This window comes from Lepidothrix coronata, unplaced genomic scaffold (assembly GCF_001604755.1).
Source record: "Lepidothrix coronata isolate B3197 unplaced genomic scaffold, Lepidothrix_coronata-1.0 Scaffold4, whole genome shotgun sequence".
In the NCBI taxonomy this organism is placed as follows: domain Eukaryota; kingdom Metazoa; phylum Chordata; class Aves; order Passeriformes; family Pipridae; genus Lepidothrix; species Lepidothrix coronata.
The window spans coordinates 8,618,940-8,645,562 of NW_016690184.1; the positions used below are offsets into that span (position 1 = coordinate 8,618,940).

The 26,623-nt window shown below is 37.2% G+C and overlaps 1 protein-coding gene across 1 annotated transcript in view; it reads right to left on the bottom strand.

Moving 5' to 3' along the window:
• The window catches only part of ME1 (malic enzyme 1), a 169,397-nt gene that overhangs the window by 65,197 nt on the left and 77,577 nt on the right, over positions 1–26,623 (bottom strand). Inside the window, exon 6 of the mRNA XM_017824728.1 lies at positions 15,407–15,510. Within this exon, the coding sequence (XP_017680217.1) occupies positions 15,407–15,510 (104 nt within the window). The remainder of the gene's footprint in view (positions 1–15,406; positions 15,511–26,623) is intronic.

Genomic DNA, 26,623 nt, shown 5'->3' on the forward strand with positions numbered 1-26,623 from the left:
CGGTGTTTGCTTGGTAGAATTTGAACACAGATCTAGTAAGTGTTGCTGTACGAGACAGCCTTATCTTTATGCCAAGAGACAACTTCTTCTCCTAGAAGTACAGGGTATACCCTCATCAGGACTATCTGTAACGTACCTGATGTCGGAAAAAACCCAACAATTTTTCAAACTGCAACATCACAAACAAACCACAAAATCCATATTTACATTAACATTGAGGCCTCATCACAATATTGCACCATCTGAAGTGAAAAATACATACTTATTTCGACAATGCCAAAGCTCACAGAGAATAGAGAAGTTGAAAGGGACCTAGAGCAGTCATCTAGTCTAACTGACCGCCTCAGGGCTGACCAAAAGTCACAGCATGTTAACAAGGCCATTGCCTAAATGCCTCTTAAACACTTACATAATGTGTTTCTCTCTGGTCCAAGAGACTGCTAGAAAATAGCAAGAAGCTTGTTAGTGCAAAAATAAGGCTGTACAAAGTGTAATGTTTAGCTGGATCCCTTTAAACACATTAGCTCTGCATGTCATTATTTGACCAGAGCAGACCTAACTGGAAGAGACTTAGCAAGCTGTGAAAGAGGGAGCTCCATCCCCAGGATTAAGCCAGATGGTTGTTACACAGGGAAAACAGGTGGGGTCTATCACTGTAAAGGAGCAGCTACACATAAAGAAAGAGGAAAAAAAGTCATGTGGAGCAAACTTGATTTTCTCAAATACATTCCCAACTATTTACAGCAAAACATGCTGATAATGACCGTATGTTTTTGATCATAATTTTATGTTGCAGCATTAGTGTTCAAGTAATATTATCAAGTAATATATCAACTACAGAAATGGTACCCAAGTTTTCATTTCTTATTTTTGTTTAGTAGTAGGGTATGTGACTACAAATATTTTGAAACTCAGTATGACAGATTTGGAATTATACCAACAAAATTAATAATAGTATAGAAGCAGTCATTGAGACAGTAGGATACGTGGCAAAAGTCCTAAGTCTGTATTCACCACACAGTCTTTTTTTGGATATTTTGCAGAGTTTAAATCATAAACAGATGTTTGTGGAAAGAAACTGTCTCCTCTTTCTTACATACAATGTATTAATCACTCTAAAATAAGACTATAAAGATAGTATCTTGCTGAGTCCTTTGTACTTAGCAAGGTTGCTAAATACTTAATTTACATCCTATTTGAGACAAAGCTCAAGAAGCAAAATTTTAGATGCTTCAGTAATCTACAAAAACAGTTCTAAAAACTATTCAAATACTTATACTCTGGAAGCTGACTAAAGGATCCAGTGCCCCACCATACTGGATGGTGGCAGACAACAAAATCTCTGCCTTCAAGCGTTATGGTTCCAAAGAAAAGAAACCATCCTGCAGCCTTCCTGAGACTGAATATACAAACAAATTAGTTTGAGAAAGAATGAACACAATTTAGTTACACTATGACATTCTTTCCTCATTTTTGTAGGGACAGTGATAGCAAGGAAGTAGTAATGAAGCTGAAAAGTGGTAGTTGTTGCTTATCATCTGCTTATCCCTTAATAAGGGACTGGGAAGGGTGAAAACTGTGGTGTGCTATGATGGAACCAGCCAAGGAACCAAGGTTGTGGGACGTACAACTGCCAGCTAGAGCACGACAGAGACAGCAGAAGTTAGGAGATCATTAAATGAATTAGATAACCAAACTAACATATTTAGAAAACCTCATACTTAGAATTACAAATGAACAACTGAGGAGGATATAAAAGAGGGAACAGATGTGACATAGAAGGATTAGAGATAATTTCAGGTGGGAACAAAAATGGCTAAGAACACAGGCAGGATTAGGATTGAACAAACCTCTCCAGAGAGAAGTGGGCAATAAAGGAGGAAGCAGAGTTGGAATTTACAAAAGTCAATCAGGAAGAAAAGGCAACAGGATGAGATACCACTAGTAGAAGGCAGCTATAGGAAGTAAAGAGACAAAAATATGAAGAGACAAAAAATGTGGAATGAGTCAATGAGGAATTGCAGACTATTATTACACACAAGCAAGCTTTTCAGAACCCTTAGGTCTGATTTCCACACTAACTTAAAACTCAGGCACTGGTCAGACTGCACAATATTTTGTGCTAACCAGCTGAGGTAGATTCTTTGCTGCAGACAGCAAGAGGGTTCATTGTCTCATTTACCAGTGAGGTAGGGTGCTGTTGTGCTAAGCAAAAAGGATCCAAGCCACATCACACCAGACAAGGTTATTGTTTTTAAAAGCTTCTACCAATGCCCCACCAAGGGTGGAAAAAAATTAAGACCACAAATAATTGTGCCACAACATTGGAAACTTAACTAATGTCTATACCATATTAAGAGAAAAAATATGTCATTCTGCCATCAGATGCTCTATCAGGAATGCTTGAATCCAGAAAATCTGGCAAATTAGGTTTTTTTGTTTGTTAGTTGTTTTGGCTGTTTTTGGGGGTTATTTTTATGCCTTCACTGTTCTTATTTTACAGCACTGCTGTGATAGAAGTTGCAGTAATTTAGTGGTGGTGTAGTTCACTCACTCATAATGGTCCTTACACTCAGGAACCTCAGCTACCACTTTGTATAGCACAAAAAGTATAACCCATTGGTGGTCTCACACAGCACACATAAAAGCAAAGCATACAAAAAGAAGATATCAGATTTTTCCCAGTAGAGAACTATTTCCCCTTACATCCTTCTTCTGAGGATACAACAGCCATGCCTGCATTAACAGTTTCAAAGTGACACTTCTGAGCAGCAGAACACTGGACTTTATTAACTAATAACTAAAGAAGAAAAAACAAACGTTAACCTTGTTAAAAACGAGGGAACACGGGCTCCTGTAAATGTCATATTTAAACAAAATCTTCATCCACAGGCACAATCTCTACATCAGGTGCTATAAATGAAGTGTTCATAGGATAGATGGTAGTTAAGTTTATGATTACTATAAACTGCATAACATTTCAAAATTATAAAAGCAATATAAGCCAGGTCTATTTTGATACCATCAGCACTGCTCAAAACTTCGAAATTAGTTCATAGCACAGCCTTGCCTTTAACTAACAGGTGAGTAGCATGCTAGCTTTTGTTTTCCGCTCCTTCTTCTAAAAGTTAGTCTCTTTTAATTTAGGAACATTTTACTACCAAAAGCTGCCTAATATTAAAAGCATTTCCTTTTTTAATGAAAATAATTACAATAAAAATGGAATTGCTTTCCATTTCAGTCATTTTGATCCAAAGGAGATATTTACTATTGTTTCTACATAAACAGATGACTCAGCTTCTTTGGGCTATACATCCACATTTGACTTCTAAAACTGGACCCAGGAGTAGGGCTTGATGCTCTTTCTAGAAGACACTTTTTTCTGTGTGAAGAAGCAAAAGTTAGCCTTGTCCATTTCTCTTAGAAAGACTAAAGTTCTAAGATCAGTTCTGTAACCCAGAAGAAATGCAACAAAAAGCACCTGAACAGCTTGGGCAGTTCAGTTAATACGCATTTTCAGGTTTTACCTTATACGACTGAGCATTTTTAAAAAGTCTCCTCAAATTCTGATAACATATTTATCACCTTGCTTAGTTTATATCAGTGCAGTTCAATCATATACCTGAAACCCCATTAAAACACCTACATGCAAAACAATTGTTTCAATGACTCAAATAAGGCACAGAACTTTACTTAAAACCTCCATGACTGGTAACGCTAAAAAAAAAAAAAAAAAGTTACTTAGGTGAATTCCCCATTTTTTCCAATCACAGTAGGATTTCTAACAAAGGCAAGGTGACAAAAATGGGAACATTAAAAAACTGCACCAGTACTTATATAAGCTGAAACTAGTTTAGTGGTTTTCTTTGGAGCACACACTATGTTCTTTGTCAAAAATCCGCTTTGTCCCATGTTCTATTAAGTGGTTCTTTGACATTGCCTTTGCTCTTTAAGCTAAATCTGCTGCCAACAAGCCTCAACTGAGAAAACACTATAGCTCCACTGTCCTTATCAACTGTTTACATTCATATTAGCTCCTTGTTCTTGACCACCGGACCCCTTGCTCCCAAATACAGAGTAAAAAAATCTGGTTTAGCACCTTATTCTAAGTATGCTATGCAGATACCTGGGCCACAGGAAATAGGCAATTCCTTGTCTTCTGCTCTCAGGTTTTTTCCATAACATGGTTTTACACCTGCTGCAATAACAAAGTCCATTATTCTGATATTTTGCAATACAACCAAAGCCTAGAGGAGCAGAACGATGGCTACCACGTCTTGTGGAAGAAGAGGTTTTCCACCAAAGCTGAATATTTGCACAAGGCACCTTGAGGTGCCCTTGAGGGCATCCAAAAGCTGACTGTAGTACAAGAGATGGCAAAAAGTTTTATCAGAGCTGTAACTTGAAAATGGTGATAGTTATTCTGAAAAATATTTGAATACCAATCAATCCTCTTACTTAGCTCTTTTGTTGAAACAGACTTAGGAGATTCAGCATACAGGGACCTCCATGCAAGCAAATTATGAAGCTAAGCTCTTGAGAAGGGGATTTGATAAGGGTAGTAATGCGCTGGAACAGGTTGTCAAGAGAAGTTGTGAATGCCCCATCTCTGGATGTGTTCAAGACCAGGTTGAATTGGGCTCTAAGCAACCTGGTCTAGTGGGCATGGCAGGAGGGTTGGAGCAAGATGGTCTTTAACGTCCCTTCCGACCCCAAACATTCTTTGGTAGATATCAAAGACTAGAATTTTTTTATTAAATAACTGTAACAGGAATATTGTTGAATGTAACTTCAGGACAAAGTATGGAAATTCCTTTTCTGTGATTAAAAAAAAGTCTCCTGGAAGTCTACAAAAAAGCCAAAACAGGGTTTTCTGGAGAACTGGGCAAACTCAAAATTATTTTAAGCAAACCTCTTTTTTATGTGCTGTAAGGTTTCTGTGCTTTATGTACAACAATTAGAGTGTTTCCATAATATTTAATATATAATTTAAAATAAAACAAGTAAATATGCTGCAGTATATTTTATTATTGAGCAAAACTTTTAAATTTTCCTAATTTATTAAACCTTGTGTTTAATAGCATGAGAAAAAAATGAACTAATATGAACTAATATTTAGCCCTACACAAACCCTGTGAATAGTTATTAAACATGAAAAATGTATCCAGACCAAATGAACTTGGCCCCAAGTCTAAATCAAAGGCCTTAAGAATGCACTGTTCACTGCAGCCTTGTGTTTGACTTCTATTAACAGTATGACCTAGATTTAATTTTTTTGTTGGCACCCCTGTTGAAAAAGTAGTTCTTATTTAAAAATACATAAATCCCACACTGCTGACAAATCACCAATAACAAGACCAAACCCACGTAGCCTGTCTCTTCCCACCTCCAGTGCTGTTCTCCTTCCTGTGCCTAAGGCCAGCCTCAAAGCAGCCCTGTCTATGGAGCTCAGAAGAGAAGGCATCTGGGACAAAAGCACAGCGGTGCCAGTTCTTATGCCCAGAGATCAACGCTCAGGAGCTGCCTGCTCAGATGGAGATGTCTGCTAATGCAATTGAACAGCACAGCTGCAAGGGGCTGAGTAATTCAGGTAGAAAGCTAGCTGAAAATGCACAGTGTATGCAATATACCACTATTTCCTCGTTGATTCTGGATTTTTTGCAAACAAATCACTTAAGTGTCTTTAGGATATGGGCCTGCAGTGTTTGAAGATGGTGCTGCGATTAGGTGAGGATGTGCAACTGAATTTGACATCAAGATCACACCCAGTGTTCCTCATGTACATTAGTTCAGAAATGGCTTTCATGCGACAATCAGCATATGCTGGCATTTTAGCTAAGAGCAACAGATGAGCAGCTGGTTTCCATTTTGAAATCTGATTTGGAAAATATACAAAACCAGCTGCACTCAGTTCTCTTATCCTGAAAATATCATTCTTTAAAAATATTTTCCATATATAATCTACAGCTTCTATACTTTTCTGACGAAGAAAAGAAAACAAACCCTAACTGTGTAGTCTGGCTTAAACTGAAAAATCATGGTTTTAATTCAAATTTAGAATCATTAACAAATTTAATATAGCATTTTGTAACTGTTATGGCATTCTTAAATAAGCTGGTATAAATGTGAAGGATGAATGATTTAACTAGCTGTTTTCCCACTATAAATCAGTAGAATCACTGTTGCTTCACAGCTGAGGAAATTCCAGAAGTCAAACATGTGCTCAGACCATAATCAATTCTTCAGAAGAAAAGACTAATCAAAGACTTCTAATAAAAACTTGATATTGTAAAAAGATCTCTAAATGTCTGGATCATTATGTCTGGCCAGAGAAATGGACTCCATAGGTTTTCAGATGATGCCAGGGCTGACAAATGCAAAACCTCTAACAAGGCAGGCTTTCTATTCTGAAGCTACTGAAAAAGGCTAAAAAAAACCTATAAAAATTCATTCATTTTAATGGTGCAGGACCAAAGTATATGTAAACAAGTGGACTTAAATATTGTTGATAAATCTGGAGATTCTCACAGTTGGGTAAAGCATGTGAGATATGAGATTATTGTGAGAACTGTAGTATTTCACAGACTTGCACAAATGTTTTCTGTTTCCAAGTATGGAACCACAAACACAGATGACATGTAGGCAAAAAATAAGCTGATTAAACATTTTCAAGGGCTTGTACAGAACCTGAAATAAACACAATATAAGTTTAATTCTTTGTGATGGCTAATGGCTTATTAAAAGAGTAGTTTTTTTCCTGCATTTTTTCTCAATGTACTTTCAGATTTAAAGACTCTTCTGATATTAGTAACTATCATACCAACATTTCAGTTTATCTAACAGACACAAATAAGCTTGTTCCCATTCATATGTTCTGTTAAAGGAAAAATAACTCCTGGGCATGTTTTCTAGATCAGAGCTTCATCCTGAGAAAGAGTAACGATCCCAAATATCTATTCCATCAAGGTCTTTTAAAGTAGGGAAAGAGGAAAAAAAAAAAAGGAATTTACTTACAGCAGTAGAAATTATTCACAAAGAAATTATAATCAAATTAATTTTATAGTATCATTTAACTATTTGCAGAAACATTACCTTCTATGGTTCTACGATTCTAGAAAGGTTTGACTTTTTCTAGCTGTATTTAACTCCATTTTTATTAAAATCTGCATAGTTCATTTTCAGCAATCCCTGCCAGCCATCTCTTTCCAGTAGCCATTTAGGCTTGCCACAGACCAGCAAGTGATGAACTTTGATGACAAAATCCACCAAATTCTGACATACAGTTCGCTGATTAAGTGACACTTCTCTCGCTTTTTCTAACGTATAATGTTTGAAACAGACAGCTTTCTGGTTTTGCACTAAGCTAGGTTGCATTTTTAGAAGGAGAAGTATCAAAGTAACAACATGCCAGAGACAAAACAGTAAAGACTTCTTCTGCAGGAGCCAATGCAGGGAGAGCAGTAGAAATTCTTCCCACAAAATTACTAAGAAAATCTGAAAGAGTAAGGGATTAGGGAAAAAAGCATCTTTGAATCACTGAAACCCGTCTATTTTTCAAAACGTGTTCCTTTTTCCTCTCATATACACCCCCAGTTATATAAAGATGACCTACCAGATCACTATTATCTGCTTCTGGGGACACAATCAGCATTCTTTGCAACTCCAAAAATCTAGTTATTCAAATAAATTTACTTACAGAATTGAAAAGAACTTTTATAATTCTGCAATTAAAAACACATTAGCTAAAGAGGTAACATGATTTATTCAGAAGTTGTTAGCACTGGCACAACTATGAGTGTCAGTGAAGTGTCAGTTAACTGCACTTACATATGGTAGTGGGTTTAAAGTGTCATATTGCATTTTTCAGCCATTTTCAGGCTAATATTTTTTACAGGGGTGTATAAACACTAGTGATTGCTAATGCAAAAAAAAGACGGGTATCTGGAATTTCCAAAAAGTGTCAAAAGTTCTGAGGATACTAAATACTGTCTCCTTACCTCTAGATTAAATAAAAAGGCACAGGATCAGTAAAATTAATCAATCATATCATCTTGCAATTAAAAGTATCAGTTTTTAGCTCCCTTCAATTAAGCAAGCTCTCAGTATGCCTTGTTGGCATGAAACTGGTATAGAGACACTGCTGGGTTAGCAGGAGAGAGGCAGTCCCAAGCATTCAACTGACAACGGACACAACTCCAGAATTCAGTTCTGGCATGCTTTCCAACCCCAGTCCCAAAACCCTGGCTGACAGTTCATATCACAAGGTTTGCACAGCTGAAAGACTAACATGGCCATAATCTCAGGACATGGTTGAATACTTGCATTTTACAAGTCAGCATTTAATTCCACAGATAAGCACCAAAAGAGAAGTATCCCTGATTTTCAGAAGTGCAGTATGTCCACACTTCAATAGGTTATATAGCTGGATATATGGATTACTACTGCAGATTTTAGGATGGCCAGGGAAGCCACTGAAGTTTCCATTGCAATTTCCTGGGAAGACTGCACAAAAACTTGTTGAGTCTAGCAAGTGCTCTGTCTCGCAAAATTCTCAAGGAGTATGGATAATCAAATTCTGGGAATATTGTAGTTTCTCTAATCTGGGACTAGAGGTGTTTGTTGTCATTACTGTATTAAAAATTGACAGTGACATTAGACACTTACAAGAAAAAAACAACTTGCTACTTGAGTATGAAAAGATCTAAAATCATTTATTTCAGTTCTAGGATATTCACTGAAGATCCATAGCAATGTATCTCTCATGCTAGATTTTTAAAGGGTACAACTACAACAAAAAACAGTATAAAAGTAGTTATACGGAAATTTGCAAGTACCTGACATACAAACCAGTGAGCCATGATGGTTTATTGCTAAATCAGCCAGTGGCAAAACAAGTTAGTAACAACCAAATGATGACTAGGTTTATGTCAGTGATATTTACAAATGGCTTATTATTTGTAGGCAACCAGACAGCAGAGGCACCACTGGGCACGGACTAATCCACTGCCATGGATCAAGAATCTCAGCAGCAGCAGTTCAGGTGGGATACTCTGAATAAAGCACAGCAGTGTTGCTGTCTGGTATAAAGGACCAGAGAGGGATGAAGCACTGAGGTACCCAAATCCCATTAGCCAGACTGACAGTGAGTGAAAGATTTCCCGAGAGTTGAAATATAGGTAGAAATAGCTCTTGACTTCTGGCAGGAGAGAGACAGAGCTGGGATAAGAGGCACAGATAAGTTACTGCATTCTGATGTAAATTACAGCCAAAAATTTGATATTTTACTTACTAGAGTTTCCAAAGGGGAAAAAAAAAAAAAAAGAAAAAAATATGAAACTGCTGCTTCTAACAGCCTGGAAAACTACTGTACTTCCGTAACAACAATATATACCTTGTTAAAATATTACACTCATACAAATTATTCAAATAAATCAACATTCATTCCATTTACAATACAGTTGCACCAGCTAACTTCTGTTGGGAATCCTGCCCACCATTTGCTGGAGCTATAAAAGATGAAGGAAAGTAACTGAGATTACCCAGGCCTTTTCCATTTGAAAAATCCCTTCTTAAAATAGTTTGGAGAAGAAAAGCCTAAGAACAGCATGTTCTTCACTTGTTGGGTCTTGAATGGCTGCAGCAAGTCTGGGACGTAGCTGAGCATTATTAGAAGATGAATACATACAATTTGAGCTCCAGAATTAATTTTGGTACAAGAAGTATATTAAAAATACTAAAATATTCCCCCACTCTATCTTGTTGGCAAAAGTAAAACAACAGCTTTCCTGCTCAGTACTGTGTTTGAGGATTTCATTACTTTGTGTTTTCTATAAGGGATCAATGAGGCTTTATTTCTTCAAGGTTCCTCTGCTGATCTTTGCTCAGAATTTCTCTAAGGTCTTGCATTCCAAACAATAATAGGTCTCTCTCTACAAATAAACTTGATGTGTTTAGGGTCTGTCTATCCTGCCACAATTTTGCTCACTTCTCCTTATACCTTACTGTGTCCAAAAAGTTTGTTAAGCATACATTCGTAACATTTCCAGCAATCAGGTACTATTTAACCACCAAATGAACTGAGGAAAGGGAAGAAGAGGGATAAAAGGTACTAAATAATAACAAAAAAACCCCAACAATCAAACTAAAAAAAACCCTACCCCCCCTTACCTAACAGAACACACAGAAGTAGATGTCTTCTACCCACAAGACATGGCAGAGTCCCCTGGTTTTGGCAACTGAAGAGTGTCAAATGTGCACACAAGCATCCACACACTACACTGAGGTTACTTCTCTTTTTCCCCTACACAGGCAGGTGAGGATGATTCCAACAAATTTCCTAGAGGTGGTATCATCTGTTAACAATTTAAATGTTGCAAGTGATAACAGTTACAAGTCATGTGGTCAATCCCAAAATTTTCCTCAGGCAAGACATCACAGTTACTTGAACTAGGATAAAAAAAAAGGAATCCTGCTTATGTAACTGTTGGAGTTTTTCTCTTCCACAGCACCCTCCATTATCCAAAGCAACAGTCCCTGTTTTAAAACCACAACGCGGGTTTTTTTTTTAGTTCAAGGGTCTTTTTTAATAGTCAAAAAACATAAGGATCCTCCTGAATGGTTTTACCCCATGAGTATAAAAGCAAAGTCCACCTGGGAGTCTAGGTGGGCAAGGAAGCCTGGGTCAAAGCAGTTTCAGGAAGAATGCAAGCCCATCAATTACCGGACATCAATCCCAGATGTAAAACAAGAAGGAACTGAGGGGGTAGGTTCAAAGAGCAATTGTAGCTGTAGTCAAGGCAGTCTAGGGGCTACTGTCCAAGGACCCACTTTTCTCCTATCCTGCTGTCCACAGGGATCTTCACTAGGAAGTTAATGTTTGCTAAATGATGGAAGGAGTAGGTAGCCATAGACTTGAAAAATTGCCTCCAAGAGCTTAAGTCCCACTAAGCAACAAAACCTATAAACAGAAAGGTCTTCACAAAGTCTGCCATAGGAGGGAGTTGTTGCAGTAGCCTTTCTTCCTGCATGTGTTCTGACAGCCACTTTAACTTAATCAGTATGGGAACATACAGGCATGACATAAGTCTTGGTCTTGCACCACTACAGAGCGAAAGAGAATAGAGACACAAATGTTCTTGTACTCATAATCTGTGCTTGAACACAATGTCAGAACCACCACAGTGTCCCGCCGCTCCCTTAATGATGCACAGCTATATGCACCTTTTAAGTTGACTTCTGCTAGTATATTCTCTTGCCAAAAGTAAGGGCTGTTTGAATTTATTTATTCACAAATTGAACTATATTCTAATGAAATCTACTAAATGAAAGCATCTATTAAAACATTTTTCTATTTGTATTTTGTGGATACATTGCTTTTACAGTTGTTCTCAAAGCTAGCTAAACCATATTTACCATAAAACACTGTTTTAAAGTAACACACAAAGTGAAATGAAACACTGCTACCATCTGTGAATAATGTAATCAGGCAAATGAGGAATAATGACTACATCATGGTAATTTAGGATGGAACATACTGAATTACAATTGTCAGCAGCTTGGTTTATAACTCACAAACTTGAGAAAAGCACAGCATATAAAAAGAGCAGGGAAGGATTTAATCAAAATATGATTACAGAAGAGAATGTAGACAACACATGGTATTACTTTTCAAGGGTCCACCACTATTATTTGCATCTTGAAGTGAAACTGAAAACTTAGTCACACACACAGAGAAAGATGATTTCAGTGATACAGGGTTTCTTTTACACATCACAAATCCATGGGGTTTAGCTCACAACAGAATAATAATTCCACCCAGCTCCCTGGGGCTGTGGTAGGTAGGCAAGGAAACAAACCATGGAAATTCCATCAGATTCTTTCCATTTTCTAAGTTTCCTTTCTGTTCACAGGCCAGAGGTGTAACTCAGTATTGTCCCTGCCCAATGTACAATGACTTCCACCAGAGGTGACCTGCAGCAGAAAGCAAGCTGGTACGATGCTGTTCTTCCCTACTCTGACATTTTTTGGAGGGCTTCAGGGTGGAGTTATTTTTACCAGATTTGTGGAAATGAAATATCATTTGAAACATGGAAAAAACTTTCCATCCCCTTTAAATCTATTTCTTGTATTAGACAATTCAAGTCTCTCTCATTGAAAAGGGGTTTTTAACTCTTCTATCATTTCTTGTTCCATCTCCATTTTACATATTTTCCTCTCAAGCATTTCCATAATCCCTTCACTACTGTACATGAATACCTCTTGGCCATTTATATATTTCTCTTTGCATTATCACAGTCAAGTAGGGAAGAAATAGGAACTGGAATAAAAACATAGAGTTATTTTCTCTGGTTACACAGGAAGTCTTGGTGGATCAATCCCAGCTACCGAAGTGTTGTTTAGAAACCCCTCCTCTCAGAGTTTCCTCTGTAAACATAGATATTTAAGAACAAATTGTAATTTGAAAAAATTTACTTCTTTGTATAGAAACTTAACAAACGTTTCTGAATTCCAGTTTATGTTCTTCACTGATGAAGACAACTGTCCATTTTTCCCTCATGTAATAAAACATTCCTTCCATTTAGAATATTCCTGTTCCCCTAAATTACCACACTGACACAAGAGCAAGAAATACCTGCTAATGTCCAGAGAAATTACAGTACATGCCCTCTGAGAGGGCAGCTGCTGGCACTGGTAATAAATAAATAAACAGATAAATGTATAAGTAAATAAATAAAAGCTGTTCACTGGATTCATGTCAAGAGAAATCCAGACACTTTCCATATGCTTCTGCCTTCCCACATCTGGGAAAAATCACAATGTACTAGTTCCATTCTGCCATGATAGTGTACTGGATACTGTACCAAAATCTTTTAGTAATGGATAGTTTAAGTTGTGGGTTTGTTGGTTTGCTTTTTTTTAATCCTGACTCTTTCATAAATAATTGTGTTTCATAAGAAGATCTTTCTGGGGGTGAATAGCAGTGGAGGCTGAGAAGAGGAAAGTATTGCAGTTGATGAAACTACCATTTTCTTTATTAAACATTATGGCATTTACTGTATAAAGGTCATGTTTCAACATGAAACACTATAAATTATGCTGCATCAGCTTATAAAAATCTAGGTTTTCAAAATTTAACAATCAATCAAGATGATGTGCATGTCTAGGAAAATTCCCTGGAAGCCAATGAAAAGCCTGTACAAAGTGCACCGCCCTGTACGGCTGCCTGCTCCTTGTTGCTCCCAGGCAGTGCTGCTAAAACCTGGCTCTCACTTCTATTAGCATTTGGCCTCTCTGGAGAATTATGGAGGTGAAAAAGATCTAAAATAGGTATTTCACATAGTTTTCCAACTTGAAAATATCTGTCATCACCGTGTCTTTAACTTAGGCTTATTAAAAATATACGACAGCCTTGTGCTTTACAATGTTCATGGTTATGTATGTCTTGGAGATGTACTGAAAACATGACAACAGATTTCTGCAAAACTTCTTCCATTCCAGGAACTGATTAGGCAATGCTAATTAAGAATGCTTCTTTTGGAGCACTATGGCAATAACTAACTATAAATATGACTAACCTAAAATCTAACAGACCAAACATGCATCTAAGATTAGTGACACAAATACTCCCTCAGTGAAACAGCCAGCAGAAGGCTAAGAAAAGTGAAAAGAGGAAAAACATAATAGAAACTTTCATAAGGAAAAAGTAACTATTATTTAACCAAAGTATACAATTACCTAGATCACCACAATGGCTGGCAAGGGAATCATGACCTGCATCTTTAACAGTCAGACAGACCTGTTATGCCAGAATCAGCTGCAAGTGCTTAGTCTGCCAGTGGTACATTAAACACAAATTCAAATTTAGGAACATGTGAAATTATTGATCAAATGGACTTGATTTTGACTTAACTACATCACTTTTCCCTTCACCTTAGCAAATAAGTATCATAATCAACATAGATGTCGCAGTACAGCCAACACAGTTCATAAGTAAACCACATAAAGTCTGAATTATAGTTTTTAAGAGCCCCACTTCAAACATGAAATAAATTACACTATTGCTGACCATGAGCGATTTAGATGAGAACAAAGTGATCTTTCAGGTCAAGCAAACACAAATTGCTCAAAATTGCTCAAAATTACAGAGCTTTAAAGATGTTTAAGTAAAAAGAACATGTCAACCAGACCTTCAAACATTACTAAGATAATCTTCTGCTTGACTTTGATGATATCCTTCAGTAAGAAGAACAAGGGTTCATTTTAAAGAAAGGGTGAGTTAGGGAATGCATTATGTTAGAGATTCTCAAAACATGAACCACAGAGCAATTTCTTAATGCTTTAAACCTTCTTTTAGGGACGTGAATCTATTAGGAAGGTGCATCAATTTTATCTGAAATGGAATATTCTGCAGAGGAAGAAACACACTACAGGATAGAGCCAAATTAGCAACTTTCATAGCAAGATTATCAACAAGGGAGTGGCAGCTAACTGGGGATGATGGGGAAGAGTATAGTAATACATGAAGGAATACGTGTTTCAGGCATGGAAATTAATACCTCCTGCTTGGCCAAGTTTCTTTTGCACAGCAACTAAGTCAGAAAGAACAGAGGTTGTGCTTGTTCAGGTAAGGTCACAACATGGAGTCAAAATGCTGAGGGGCACAAGGCAAGACTGAAGAGATGGAAAGTATTTGCAGGTTCCGCAGTTCAGCCTCAACTTTGGGATGCAGATGCAGAAAACATATTCTGCTAAGGATCCTGGCACTTGAGCTATTTTAGGTATACACATTGAATGCAGGGCTAGAACTCCAAATATTTTAACAAACAAGGAAAATATGAGCAAACTTTATTTGATGTGTAACAAGAACTATTTTATGGATCATGGTCTAATAATACATTTGACTACTTTCTGTATAGGAAAAAAGAAGCAAGTAAAAGAGCTGACTTGGTATAGGTCCATACCATGACATTTAAAATTAAAACACTGAAAGCTTAGTCCTGTTGTGGCTTTGGTGGGAGCAGAGGCACTGGTTGCCGAGTGTGAGATCTTCTTTAAGGCTGGTGACATTTCACATATGAAATCACAGAGACAATCATGTAGGCACAGCACTATGCATAGAGAATTATTAGGCAAATACTTAGCCACCCAAATCTTGAAAAAGAAGTTTGACAAATGTGTTCACTCATCTCAAGATGAGTTTTACCACTCATGCAGTGAATTCATATATTTACAATATTAAAGGTAAATAGTTAAGGCAGTTATAAACTCATAAAATCGTATGCTCAAAATAAAAATTATTTGGAACCTAACAACTCTGCCTTCCTTTCTTAAGCTACTGACCTTTATTTCTGGCAATATGAAGTTCATAGTGGAATTCATCAAGGAACAGCACAGATATATCACTTACCTTGAAGTCACAGCTTCCATGAATTCATCAAGAAGATCATCGTAGGCTTGACCTCTAATTCTCTCGTGTCTCAGCCCAATATACAAAGGATCTTTCAACAATGTCTGTTAAAAAAAATGGTTGAGCTGTTACATGAGCAAGCTACAATACTACACTCTTATTTAATAAGAAGGGGAGAACAATACAGTGTTTGAAGATTAATCCAAGCATATGAAGTACATATCCACTTATCCATGTCTACATAAAGACTGAAGAAACATAAGGAGATTAAAGAAACACCCTTTTGTATCAAAGAAAAGGGATACTCTAGTCTCAAAGGAAGTGTATAGTTTCCAACTGAAAAAGTTTACTCTGGGAAGTCAGGTTTCAAAAGTATCTTTTAAAGCTTTAGTTAGCACTTTTATATTTTTCCTTTATATCCTGACAGTGCTCTGACATTTTAAAAAGGACATTGTCTTTACTTCTATCATCATGTTCCACAATCTCTCCCAGAGCCCATCATTTCAACTCTGTTGATGAGCCGATACTCGGAAAGTGTGCTGCTTTCTAAAATTCAATATGCCAAAACATAAACAAGCCTTTGACCTCTTCCTTCCAGGCTTTTTAGATTATCAGTTTAGATTCCAGCATTATCCATTTCAATTATCCACGTTCCATCAGTTGGATAAGATTTCTGAATTTGCCTATGCTTAAATCTTGTACTTTTTCTTTCTTTAGATTTATGATACAGACTTTTCCCCTAGGTCCATAAAAACACCAAGCCTGAATTATTCCACGTTTTCACTACTAGAAGGTCCTGGTTTGGTCTGATATATTTCCAAATTATAACTTACAAAATACTAAATGTGTGCAAAGTGCTTTGCAATCGCTTTTGACAATCCACTTCAGCTACAGCAATTCCCCAGACCCACATTTTCACTGGCTCTCTCAGGAACTCAGATACGCTCTTTGCTGTTATTTCTCACATGCCTCTGAAAATGAATAAGCTAATTTTGCCATTGTATGTAGTGTGCAACGCTCCTACACATGCCCAAACAGCCAGCAGAATCGGTCAGAAGCTTGATTAAATATTTTTCATTCAAAACCATTTTGGAAACCCAACACAGCTACAGAAATTTGTTGCACACCAACTTAACCTGAAAAACATTGTAAAGAAAAATACAGACCTCTCCTTCCGAGAGAGCCTTCAGCATGCAACATGAAGCAAAAAGGCTGCCTCAAACAGAGAATCAGAAATGAGATTTCTGAATTTCAGAGAAATGCCTAAATTGCACTCCCAGTTTTTCTATGTTGTAGAACTGAAAAATCTTCTGGGTCAGAAGTTCCTGTTAAAGATTGATTTGAATCAGTATGAAACTTAAAACCTCTGGTAGTATTCTGCATCCCCTGGGAGTATCCTGATGCAAACCTACAGATAGAAATGTTTGTCTCTCCCTCACTTTACTCTCCACTTCCACAAAAAAGTAAAGATGTAAGGTTAGAATGTTTTAAAACATCAAGCAGGTTTAAAAGCTGAATTTTCTAAAACCATTGCTAAATTCATCACCAATTCAAAACAGTTTCTAACATGTAATTGTCCCTTTTCTACAGTCTTCTTTTCTTATATGATCATTTCAAACTCTGTTGTCAAGAACTATTTCTGGAATTAGTTTTTCATTTCAATTTTCAGTTTGTCTAGTTATTTAAAATGACCTCAGGAAAATCTGAAAAATCAAGGATAATTTTTTTATCTCTGGGAGATAATTTCACAGGAAGTGTAAATGAACTGTTCAGCAATGTGTAAACTTCAGGCAAGTTTGGAGAGCCTGTTGCTTCCCACCAGACTGAGCACACAAAGAACTGCCAAGCCCCAGGAGTCTCTGACAGGAACATCACAGTAGGACTCAGAAACAGGAATCCCATTTCTAAAATCCCATTGCCCCAGCTTTTCATGCCAGTTCATGTCCTATGCAAACATACTGCATGTTCCACTGTCCAATTAAGTGTAAATAACTTAATCTCTTTCCAACTCCCGTAATTCTTCTTCCTAAATTGATGCGCTCTTTTAAAAGAGTTTCCACAAGTTTTTTATTAAGCAATGTCTGTTTTCTCATTTTTTCTCATTTTGTAAAACAATGCTTGAAATGAAATAAAAAAAATCTTCAGTCCCTTTATTTTTTAAATACTGAAGATGTTTCCACAGCACTTTGCAGCCAGACTGTCAGGCTTATTCCTTCAAGAAGCGAGATCAGATGGCCAGTGATTATGTGAAAGTTCAAGAGAAATAGGCATCACAGTTACTCTGTTCAGAAAGTGTTAAACAAGACATGGGTCTGCCTTGAAACATAGGCTCTTACACTCCTTTCGCTACTTTCCTTTTGCATCTCTCATGTCTGTGAGCATTTAAATCTATAGTCAACACTAAAACTCAGAACTTCAAAGCAGCTCCCTTTGTAAGACCACAGCTTGAGTTTATTCACGTATGTTTGATGCTGAAATTTAATGTGGAATATTTAAAACAATTATTACAGTGTTTCTGGAGTATGTTTAAACCTCTAGCCTGGGAAGTCTCACAAGTAGAAACAATTAATTCAGCAACACATCACTGATGAAAAGCTTGGCCAGCTATATACTCAGAGTTCAAAATTCCTTTACAGCTCAGTGCATTCTGCTTAACAAACGTTACAGTTTGACAAGAAATAGCCCCAAAAAGTTCCTTTATAGCCCTGTTTGGAACAACGTAGTAAGAAACCCTGGGCGGAGACAAAAGAATGAAACATTCAGAAAGTGAAAAGAACAGTGGTCACGTCTGCGCCCTGAGTGGCAAACCATTGTGGAGCCGCTCCCTTTCCAAAGGGCACTGAAGAATGCATAAGCTGCTTAAGCACATTATCCCTTTATTCAGGTCAACACCATGCAAACCCGGTCCATAGTGCTTGGTTTTTTTAGAGGGTTCACACATCTTGAGAAACTAACATTTGCTATCGACTATTTCATGGTTTTCAAAACAGATTACGGAAAAAAAGTTCCATCCTACAATTGAGTATGTCAAGCTGACATGATGATTAGGTACCTCTTCTCAATGACTTTGGTTTCTTTTGTCACCCAGCTTGTTGCCAAAGCTGGAAATCAAATCTCCTTCAAAACATAACTCTGCTTTTTTCAGTTTAGTGGGTTTGTTATGCATATTACATGATACTGAAAAGGTTAATGCCAGTTTATTTTTAGACACACTTATTCTAAGGCGAAAACATTTAGGTTTACTAGTGTGGTACATCCAAGCTTTAACAGAAATACGGTTTGAAGTTCTGGTAGTGGAAATATCATGTACATCTATTTAGAATTATCTGTATAAAATAACGCTCTTTGAAGCACCACCTGAGCGAATTAAAACTGCAATGACCTTTGGGGTTCTAAGAAAAAGGCAAGCCATTTATACCACCTTACTTATGCACACTTAAAGGGATCAGCAAAGCATCAAAGTTCAAGCAAGGCTTGAGCTGTGCACCTGGCTCTAATTTATCTACAAAAGCCAAACCAGGGAGAAACAGAAAATTGCACACTTAACTATTTCATCAGTTGAGCACAAACACACTGAAATGTCATCTATTCTCAAACTTGGCACTGAGACGTTTCTTTGGAACAGGTACATTTTAGTGATCAGCTTCATGGAAAATTGGAGGTGAAAAACTGCAAAACACTGAGCCTTTCCACTGACAAAGATGCCAGCAGCAAGTGTTCAGAACCAATCAATGCCACCTAGACAGAGTTTGGTGTATGGTGAGACTTCAGAGCAGAAACTAACTGCACAGCATCAAAATGTCAAAACCCTCCAGCAGTTCTAGAATGGAAAATGATGATTTGCATTAGAGCCACAGCTATAAAGTTTAAGGAGAACTACATTTGTGTGGGACGTCTGAAGCTTTGGGACAAAGACATGCCATACACCAGAAATTAAATACATTTCAGAGTATGATTGGTCTAACAGGGCACACAGTTACCAAGAAAACTAGGGGAATACTGCTGCTTTTTCAAGTGTTAATATTTTCTTATGTTAATACACTGTAAATTCTTTCTGTAGCCTTCTTCTTGTCTCAGTTTTCACAGGTTGGGGAAGGGCTGGTGAGCACAGTGGAATTTCTGTTCTCCAGGAAAGTTGGACATTCCAAACCTTTTTTTGTTTTGTGTTCCACAAGACTGAAATTTCCCTTGATGTGAAACTTTTTCCAATAGAAGAGTTAGCCAGGTAGGAACAAAGCCAATGTTTTGGACTTAGCTTCAGCTTCTATCAGCACTCATTACCCAGTAATCAATCCGTGTTCATTTAAATTTTTCATTTGTAAGCACTAACATGCTGAATCACAATTTTCTGTCCTTCAAGAACAGCTGCAAAGTGTTTTTCATGGCATTAGAAAGAGTGTATAAGATTTCAATTTATATTAGAATAGGAAGCCTTTCTTTTCTTAGAAAAAGCTTATTTTGAAGTCTGAAATACAGGATGATGTCCTTAAAACATGTAACAGATTCTATGTTTCCAAATGCTAACTGAATTTTTGATGAGTTGAATGCTACTAATTGGGTTTGAGGGTGCAGAATACTTTGCAAAAAGAAGTTTCTTAATCAGAGAGTGAAAGATTTTTTTAAAATTTTGTTTTCTCTGAACTACACTGGCCCCATAGCATACTTACTAAGAAGAGATCATGGCCCCTCCTATCTAAACATCAGACTTTTCTAGCAGAATTAAAAAGAGGTCTTATCCTCTGTCTCCTCAAAAGGAGGAGATTTCATCTTTGGGAGTCTCAGCTAACACTTTATCTGGACATGCCCAACAGACAGGCACTGGCACACAGCAGTATCTCTCTCTGCACCTCAGTTTCCTCCACAGGATTTTCCATAGGACAGGATGACAGAAACGGTCCCAAAATAGGAGGCCAAAAAAGGGGTGTCACAATGGGTCCTTCTAGCTACAAATAAAGGAGGAAAACCCCCACACACTGGACACGAGTTTAAAAAGTTGAGCCCAGCTGTGTTCACCTTGCCAAAACCAAGTGGCTGCCAGTACTTGAGAGGCAAAGATAACAGTGTATGCAGACAACAGCTGTACTATAATTAATATTTTCCGATCTGTAACCCTAAAAACATCACTATAAATCATCCACTGTCTGTTCAGACAAAATTCTAGACCTGAAATAGTCAAGAGTTTAAAAGACAATACATTCATAACGTTCAGTTGTCATCAATCTTGAGTGTAGTGCTTGAAGGGAACAAATTCCATGGAATAAAACTATTCCTGAAGAATATTAAGAGTTTTTGAGACAGTTCAAAATATAAATATTTATTAATATTCTGTTGAAGCAATATCCTAATGTAACAGAAAAGAAGTTACGGTATTTTAAATTCTGTTTAAAAGAATTTAAGGTTGTGCTAAACAATACAGAAAATATGTTCTCTTTCATACATGCATAGTGATACTATAGTTTTGCACACCTAGACTACACATTTTCAGTTATTTCTCCTTGAAGACAGGCTTCATTTATTCAATTCAACTTGTTCTTTAATTTTATAAGGTTGTTTAAGTGTCAATGTGACTTTCACATCCTGTGCCTGATTCTGCTCAGGAAGCTTATTCATTTCTTAATCTGAAGAGGAATTACCAGTTGTAGCTTTGAATACTCACTGAACCCTGTTGCTTATACTCTAGTTATTTCCCACGCACGCAGTCAGCTTTACCCAGCTGAAAAACCGTCAGCTCCAGCGAACTTTAACAGCAAAATAAAAATCCCTCTAATGGCTGGAAAGAATGCTTCATGCAGGAATCTTCCAACACGCTATGAAATTACCACAGACTGTCCCTGAGCAAGAAGACTGCACAAAGCCAGGCTGTGCCAGGGACATTCTGTGGGATGTTTCCGGCGCATGTATGTGGCACTGCATAAAGGCCCCAGTGTGTGCGGGCTGTGGGCAGACAGTGGGCTGTGTGGGGAGCGGGTGCCAGCCCTCCAGACCTCTCGCACTGCACACTCCGCCCGTGTCCCTCCGTCCCTTGTCAGGGCACCAGAAGGGCTCCCCCAGGAAATAAAACTCATTCCCATGAGCGAGCATGCAGAGACCATGCAGTCCCCTAAGGGTAACATTTACAAACACACCTAAGATATACCAAATAGCACAAGCTGTGTGAGCCATCGTTAGCAAGGGAGCACCAAGCGCAAAACACGAAGACAGAAAGTTGCAGCAGCAAGATGCACTTGATTTTTCAGAAGGCTGTTGTGCTGTCTGCTCTTCAAGTCACACAACACACTGGTGTTTGCATCCAGTCAGTTTGTGGAATCCAGTGATGGGTGAAAAGCTCAAGGGTTATTGATGGTCCAGGGGTAGGGAGCAGTGTTGCCTTCTAGTGTGAGTCTTTAGGTACATCTAAGTCATTCTTAGTTTACCTCCAAAATACTGGAAATTATAAAATACTTTATAGAAATTCTGCTTTTATAGAAAGTTCATCTAATGATTTTTAGATGTAATTCAAGATTTCTGATCACCTGAAACAGACAATACTGGCTACAGCCAGGGGCCTATCAATGATGTGTGTGCATTCTTTTCTGATTTTTCCATTCCAAACAACCTGGAATTCACAGGGACACTTGAAGTTCTTTTCTTGATTGGCTCTGAAAATTACAAGTATAGACAGCATAGCTAGGCGAACTGTATATATTGCCATACCTGATATTCAATACCAAAACCTGAAAATTTTTAAAAGCAATAAAACACCCAACATCAGAAGCAAGATCAGAGCAATTTGGCTTCTGTTCTACCTCCTCACCTTTCTGGTACACAGTATAGCAGATTTACACAACAATGACAAAGCTTTTGCAGTAACTTACTATTGCTATCAAAAAAATTCTTGTAGTAAACCTAATTGGACAATCTAGCAAAAAACTGCTTTATTCACCTTGTTCTTCATGGCAGTTTCCAATCAGGAAAGACCTGGGAATAGCTAAGTAGTGAACCATACCTCAACTACAACGTTGCTAGCCAACAGATAAAGCAAAAAAATAATGGTATTTCCCTGAAATTTAAATGCCACTGGAATCTTTTTTTTCAGGTCAATCAGCTTACACTGATGATTTTCAACTAATTTAACTTCTAAAAACTACTTAGAAGTAACTATGAAAGAAGAGCCATCACTGAATCTGCAGCACAGGTCATGCACTGTTCATAAGGAGAAAAGCAGGCATTTTCCCGAGGACTGGATTAGATGTTGTTTATGAAAGTAATGTAATTGAAGAAAAAAACAAATCTGCCAAGTTAGTTTGACAGTTTTTCATACTAGAAAATGAAAAACTAAAAAGTTTTTCAACTGTAAACATAAAATTGTGCCAACATATTCTGTTAAAGAAAAGTTAGCTTCAAAACTAAAATAATAAATTCCTTGTTAAACTGATCCTTATAGCACTAAAGTTCTTTTCCTAGTACTCTGCTTGTGTACCATCACCACATGGATGCATCAGGTCCTTCTTTTAAATCAACATTTAAGCTTCTACACCAAGTAGCAGCTATACCAAGCAGGTCATAACTAAGGTACGAGATTAGCAGGAGGAAGGGGAAATAATTTCTAATCTTGGAATTTTCTTAATTTATACAAAAGGAAAAGTATAGAAAGATCCATTTTCTGTGTTACTTGTGGCAATCCAAAAATAACAGCATGCTTTGTATGAACAGGGCACTGTCACCATGGGTGGAACACAGAGGCTTCTTCACAGAAAGGGTTGTCAAGCACTGGAACAGGCTGCCCAGGGAAGTGGTTGAGTCACCAACCCTGGAAATATTTAAAAGCCATGTAGATGTGGCACTTAGGGACATGGTTTAGTGGTGGCCTTGGCAGTGCTGGGATAGCAGTGGGACTCAATGATCCTAAAGGTCTTTTCAAACCTAAAGAATTTTATGACACAATTCACTGCCAGAACCATATTTAGCAGCGTTAGTAAGGAGAACAGAGAGACCTAATTCATTGTGTACTTTAAGAAAAAAAACCCAGCAAGATAAATACTCTACATTATGTTTAACAGTCTGAGCAATTTCTCCTGATGTTAATATCTGTCTGCAGGGACAGGGATAATGCCAATTCCACAAATGCCTGTAATTTGAGTTGGAACTTGGAAGATGCTCAGAACCATGGTTTCAGAGGAACATTTCATCAGACACAATTTTAGCATGCATAACTCTTTTACACAGTAAAACTGAAAACAAATGGTTGTCTGCATGCCAGTGGCATTTCTTGAAAAACTTAATCATTTGCCTATTGAGAAAACAATAGTCCTGAAGAATCCAACATCGTTTAGGACTTCAGCACATTATGCTGCATGTAATCACTAATATTTTAACATACAAATAATAATCAGAAAGTAAAGAAATATGAGAAATCTGATGTCTTTTATTCATATAGTTTCAGAGCACCTCACAAGAAATCTCCTGAAACGCCTAATATCTACTTTCTATAAAAGCTTTTACTGAATCACAGAAAAGGCTAGATGAGCCATTAAGCTCCCTACACAACTGACCTTCCACAGACCCCATACAGTTAATGACTATTATTTCTTCTTCATGAACCCCAGCAGTTATATGTCTAAAATTTCAATCCCGTGTCCTGTCACACATCAAGAAACATTTAACAATACCCTCAATGCTACATTTTGAAATACAGCTGATAGATAATGGGAACTATAGAAATAGATTATCACAACCAAACTTTCAAAAGTTTATTGCTCTCAAAAAACCTGAGGGATGACACATTAAAACCTACTTGAGGGTCCAGCAGTAAGTGCTTATAAAAAAATCACAGAAGGTGGCCAAACAATAATCTTTAAGAAAAGTCCAAATATTACTCACGGTACCCTATACAGTACCTTAAAAACAAGTCTAGCCTCAATGAAATGCTTTATAGAAGTTGGAGATTTTTTTTCCTGCAAAGTAATCAGGTGTGTTGCTATCTTAATAAATTATTTTTTTAGCTTAATCAAGAGATTATGACAAGATACAGATGCTTGATGTGATTCAAACACTGTGAATACATCAAACTTTCCTATATCATTTTCTGTGAAGCTACAAACACATATCATTCCTTTTATTTTCATGCACTTACATTTCTAAATTTTATTTAGGATAGGCAGTGGAAACGTTTGAATGTAAGGAGTCATCCAGTTTTCAAAACCAGACAAAAATTAAGAAAAAAAAAATCAAAACCAAAAAACAAACCACCAACAAAGTGAATCAGAGAAGAGCAAAGAAGATGGCATCAGTAAAGTTTTAACTAACTATAACAATGTTAGTAACTAACAATATTCAGAAGAATGCTATCTTAATGTGACAAATGACAGATAACATAAACTGTAAAAAACCCCTTGAAGATCTTTTTCATTCATCTTTAATATTCTATTAATAAAGAAGACTTTGCTATTATTGTATCAGGTCACAGATTATGACAGCACAAGTGTTCTGAGTCCATCAGATATGTAATTGAACAGAATTTTAACATATCAACAGATATCATCTACAAAACTTAAAATCTTGTTCTAGGTTACCAGTACATCCTATTTCTATACCAACAGTTCTGATATTTTGTTTTGATTTCTTTTCAATTAATATGTAACTATAAATCTCCACTACTTGTTGTGACCTCTTTTCAATTTTATTAAACTTACATATATTTATTTCATTTACTTCCATAAGCTACTCCCACATGGTCCTTCATCAAAATATCTTTGACTCTGACATCCCTGTCTACTGTGCTGACAATCAGCCATTTTTTTACTAGAGCCAAATGGGTTGGACCTCTTCCTACATCAACAAGTCACATCAACAGTGTTCCTTTGACTGACTGGCAATTATGAAAAAAGTATGTTGATATTATTTCAGTGCTGGCATGTCAGCTCTATATCTGTCCTACCACCAAAAGAGAAAAAGGAAAAAATAATTCTGTGCACAAAGTAGACCTGCTAGTGCAAGGCCAACATTTGTAAGAACACCTTTATGATAAATAGGTGACATGCTTTGTTCAAGACACTAAGCTGTCTTCTGCGGAGCCATAAATGATGCATATTATCCCACCTTTTGTGATAGCAGCTATATTTATGCTTACTCCTTCTCTTTTCTTCTCCATTGCCTGTGAAATTCCTGAGGAGGCTGATAGCTGGCAGTTACATGAAAGCCAACCAAAACAAACACTATCTGTTGTTGCCTTCTGAGCATGAAGAATTGGAAATGTCTAATGTATCCTGAAATAAAGTCTGCCATCAGTTTGGCCCGTGGATATTCATGCTTGCTATCCAAAATAAGCATTTCCAGATATTCATTTCTGCCCTCTTTCATAGATCCCCTTGTGCTGAAAAGTGAAGTAAGAAGAAATTAAACGGACTGACAGAACTGCCAGTAATATCAGTACACAGCTCGTTCTTTCTAATGCCAGCTGAAACTGAGACTTAAATCTCAGGTCACCATCTCTGTTCTCTGTGTTAAAATTCTCCCCTCTTCAGCTTCTCAGGTCTTAAAAATCATTGCCAAAATGCTGTTTGGCAATTGCGGAAATCTGAAGCACCACCTGACTTTGACACATTTTCCACGGTCTAATGAAATAGAACACTTCACAAAAGAAATATTCATAATAGCAAATTTTGCAAAAATAAATTAACAGTCTCAGAAAAAGAATACCATATATTCCTGCCAAAATGACAAAGTTCAAAGGATAACAATGGATCAAAAGTAGCAGACAATTGCTGAGATCTTCTCATGCACTAAGTAGTAGAATGGCATTTCTCAAAGAGCAGTAGAATGACACTTCTCAAAGATAACAAGGGTTTGTTTAATATGGGGTTGACAAAAGTTCTCTATAAAAGTCTCCCAAGCCACACAGTAACCACATGTCAGATGCAGACAGAGGTAACTGAAGTGCAAACTGAGTATGAATTCATGTTAAGTAACTTAAGAACCTTTACTGGATACTTCAACATCTAAACTAGTCTAGGTTCTTTTTATAATAATGGCCAGTCTTCGCGAGCGAAGATTTGGGAAAGGTCATTAACCCTCCGAGCCTGTGCAGTGGATTTTTTAGGTGAGACACAGCTTGCGCTGAACTGAGCCCACCCTTTAATCCTGAGGTTCATCTGCCGGGGACAAGCAAACTTGGACAGTGGCAGTGAGGTCCCCAGGACGTAGGTTTGTTTAGAGTGACCTTCTCTTAGATGGATTGCC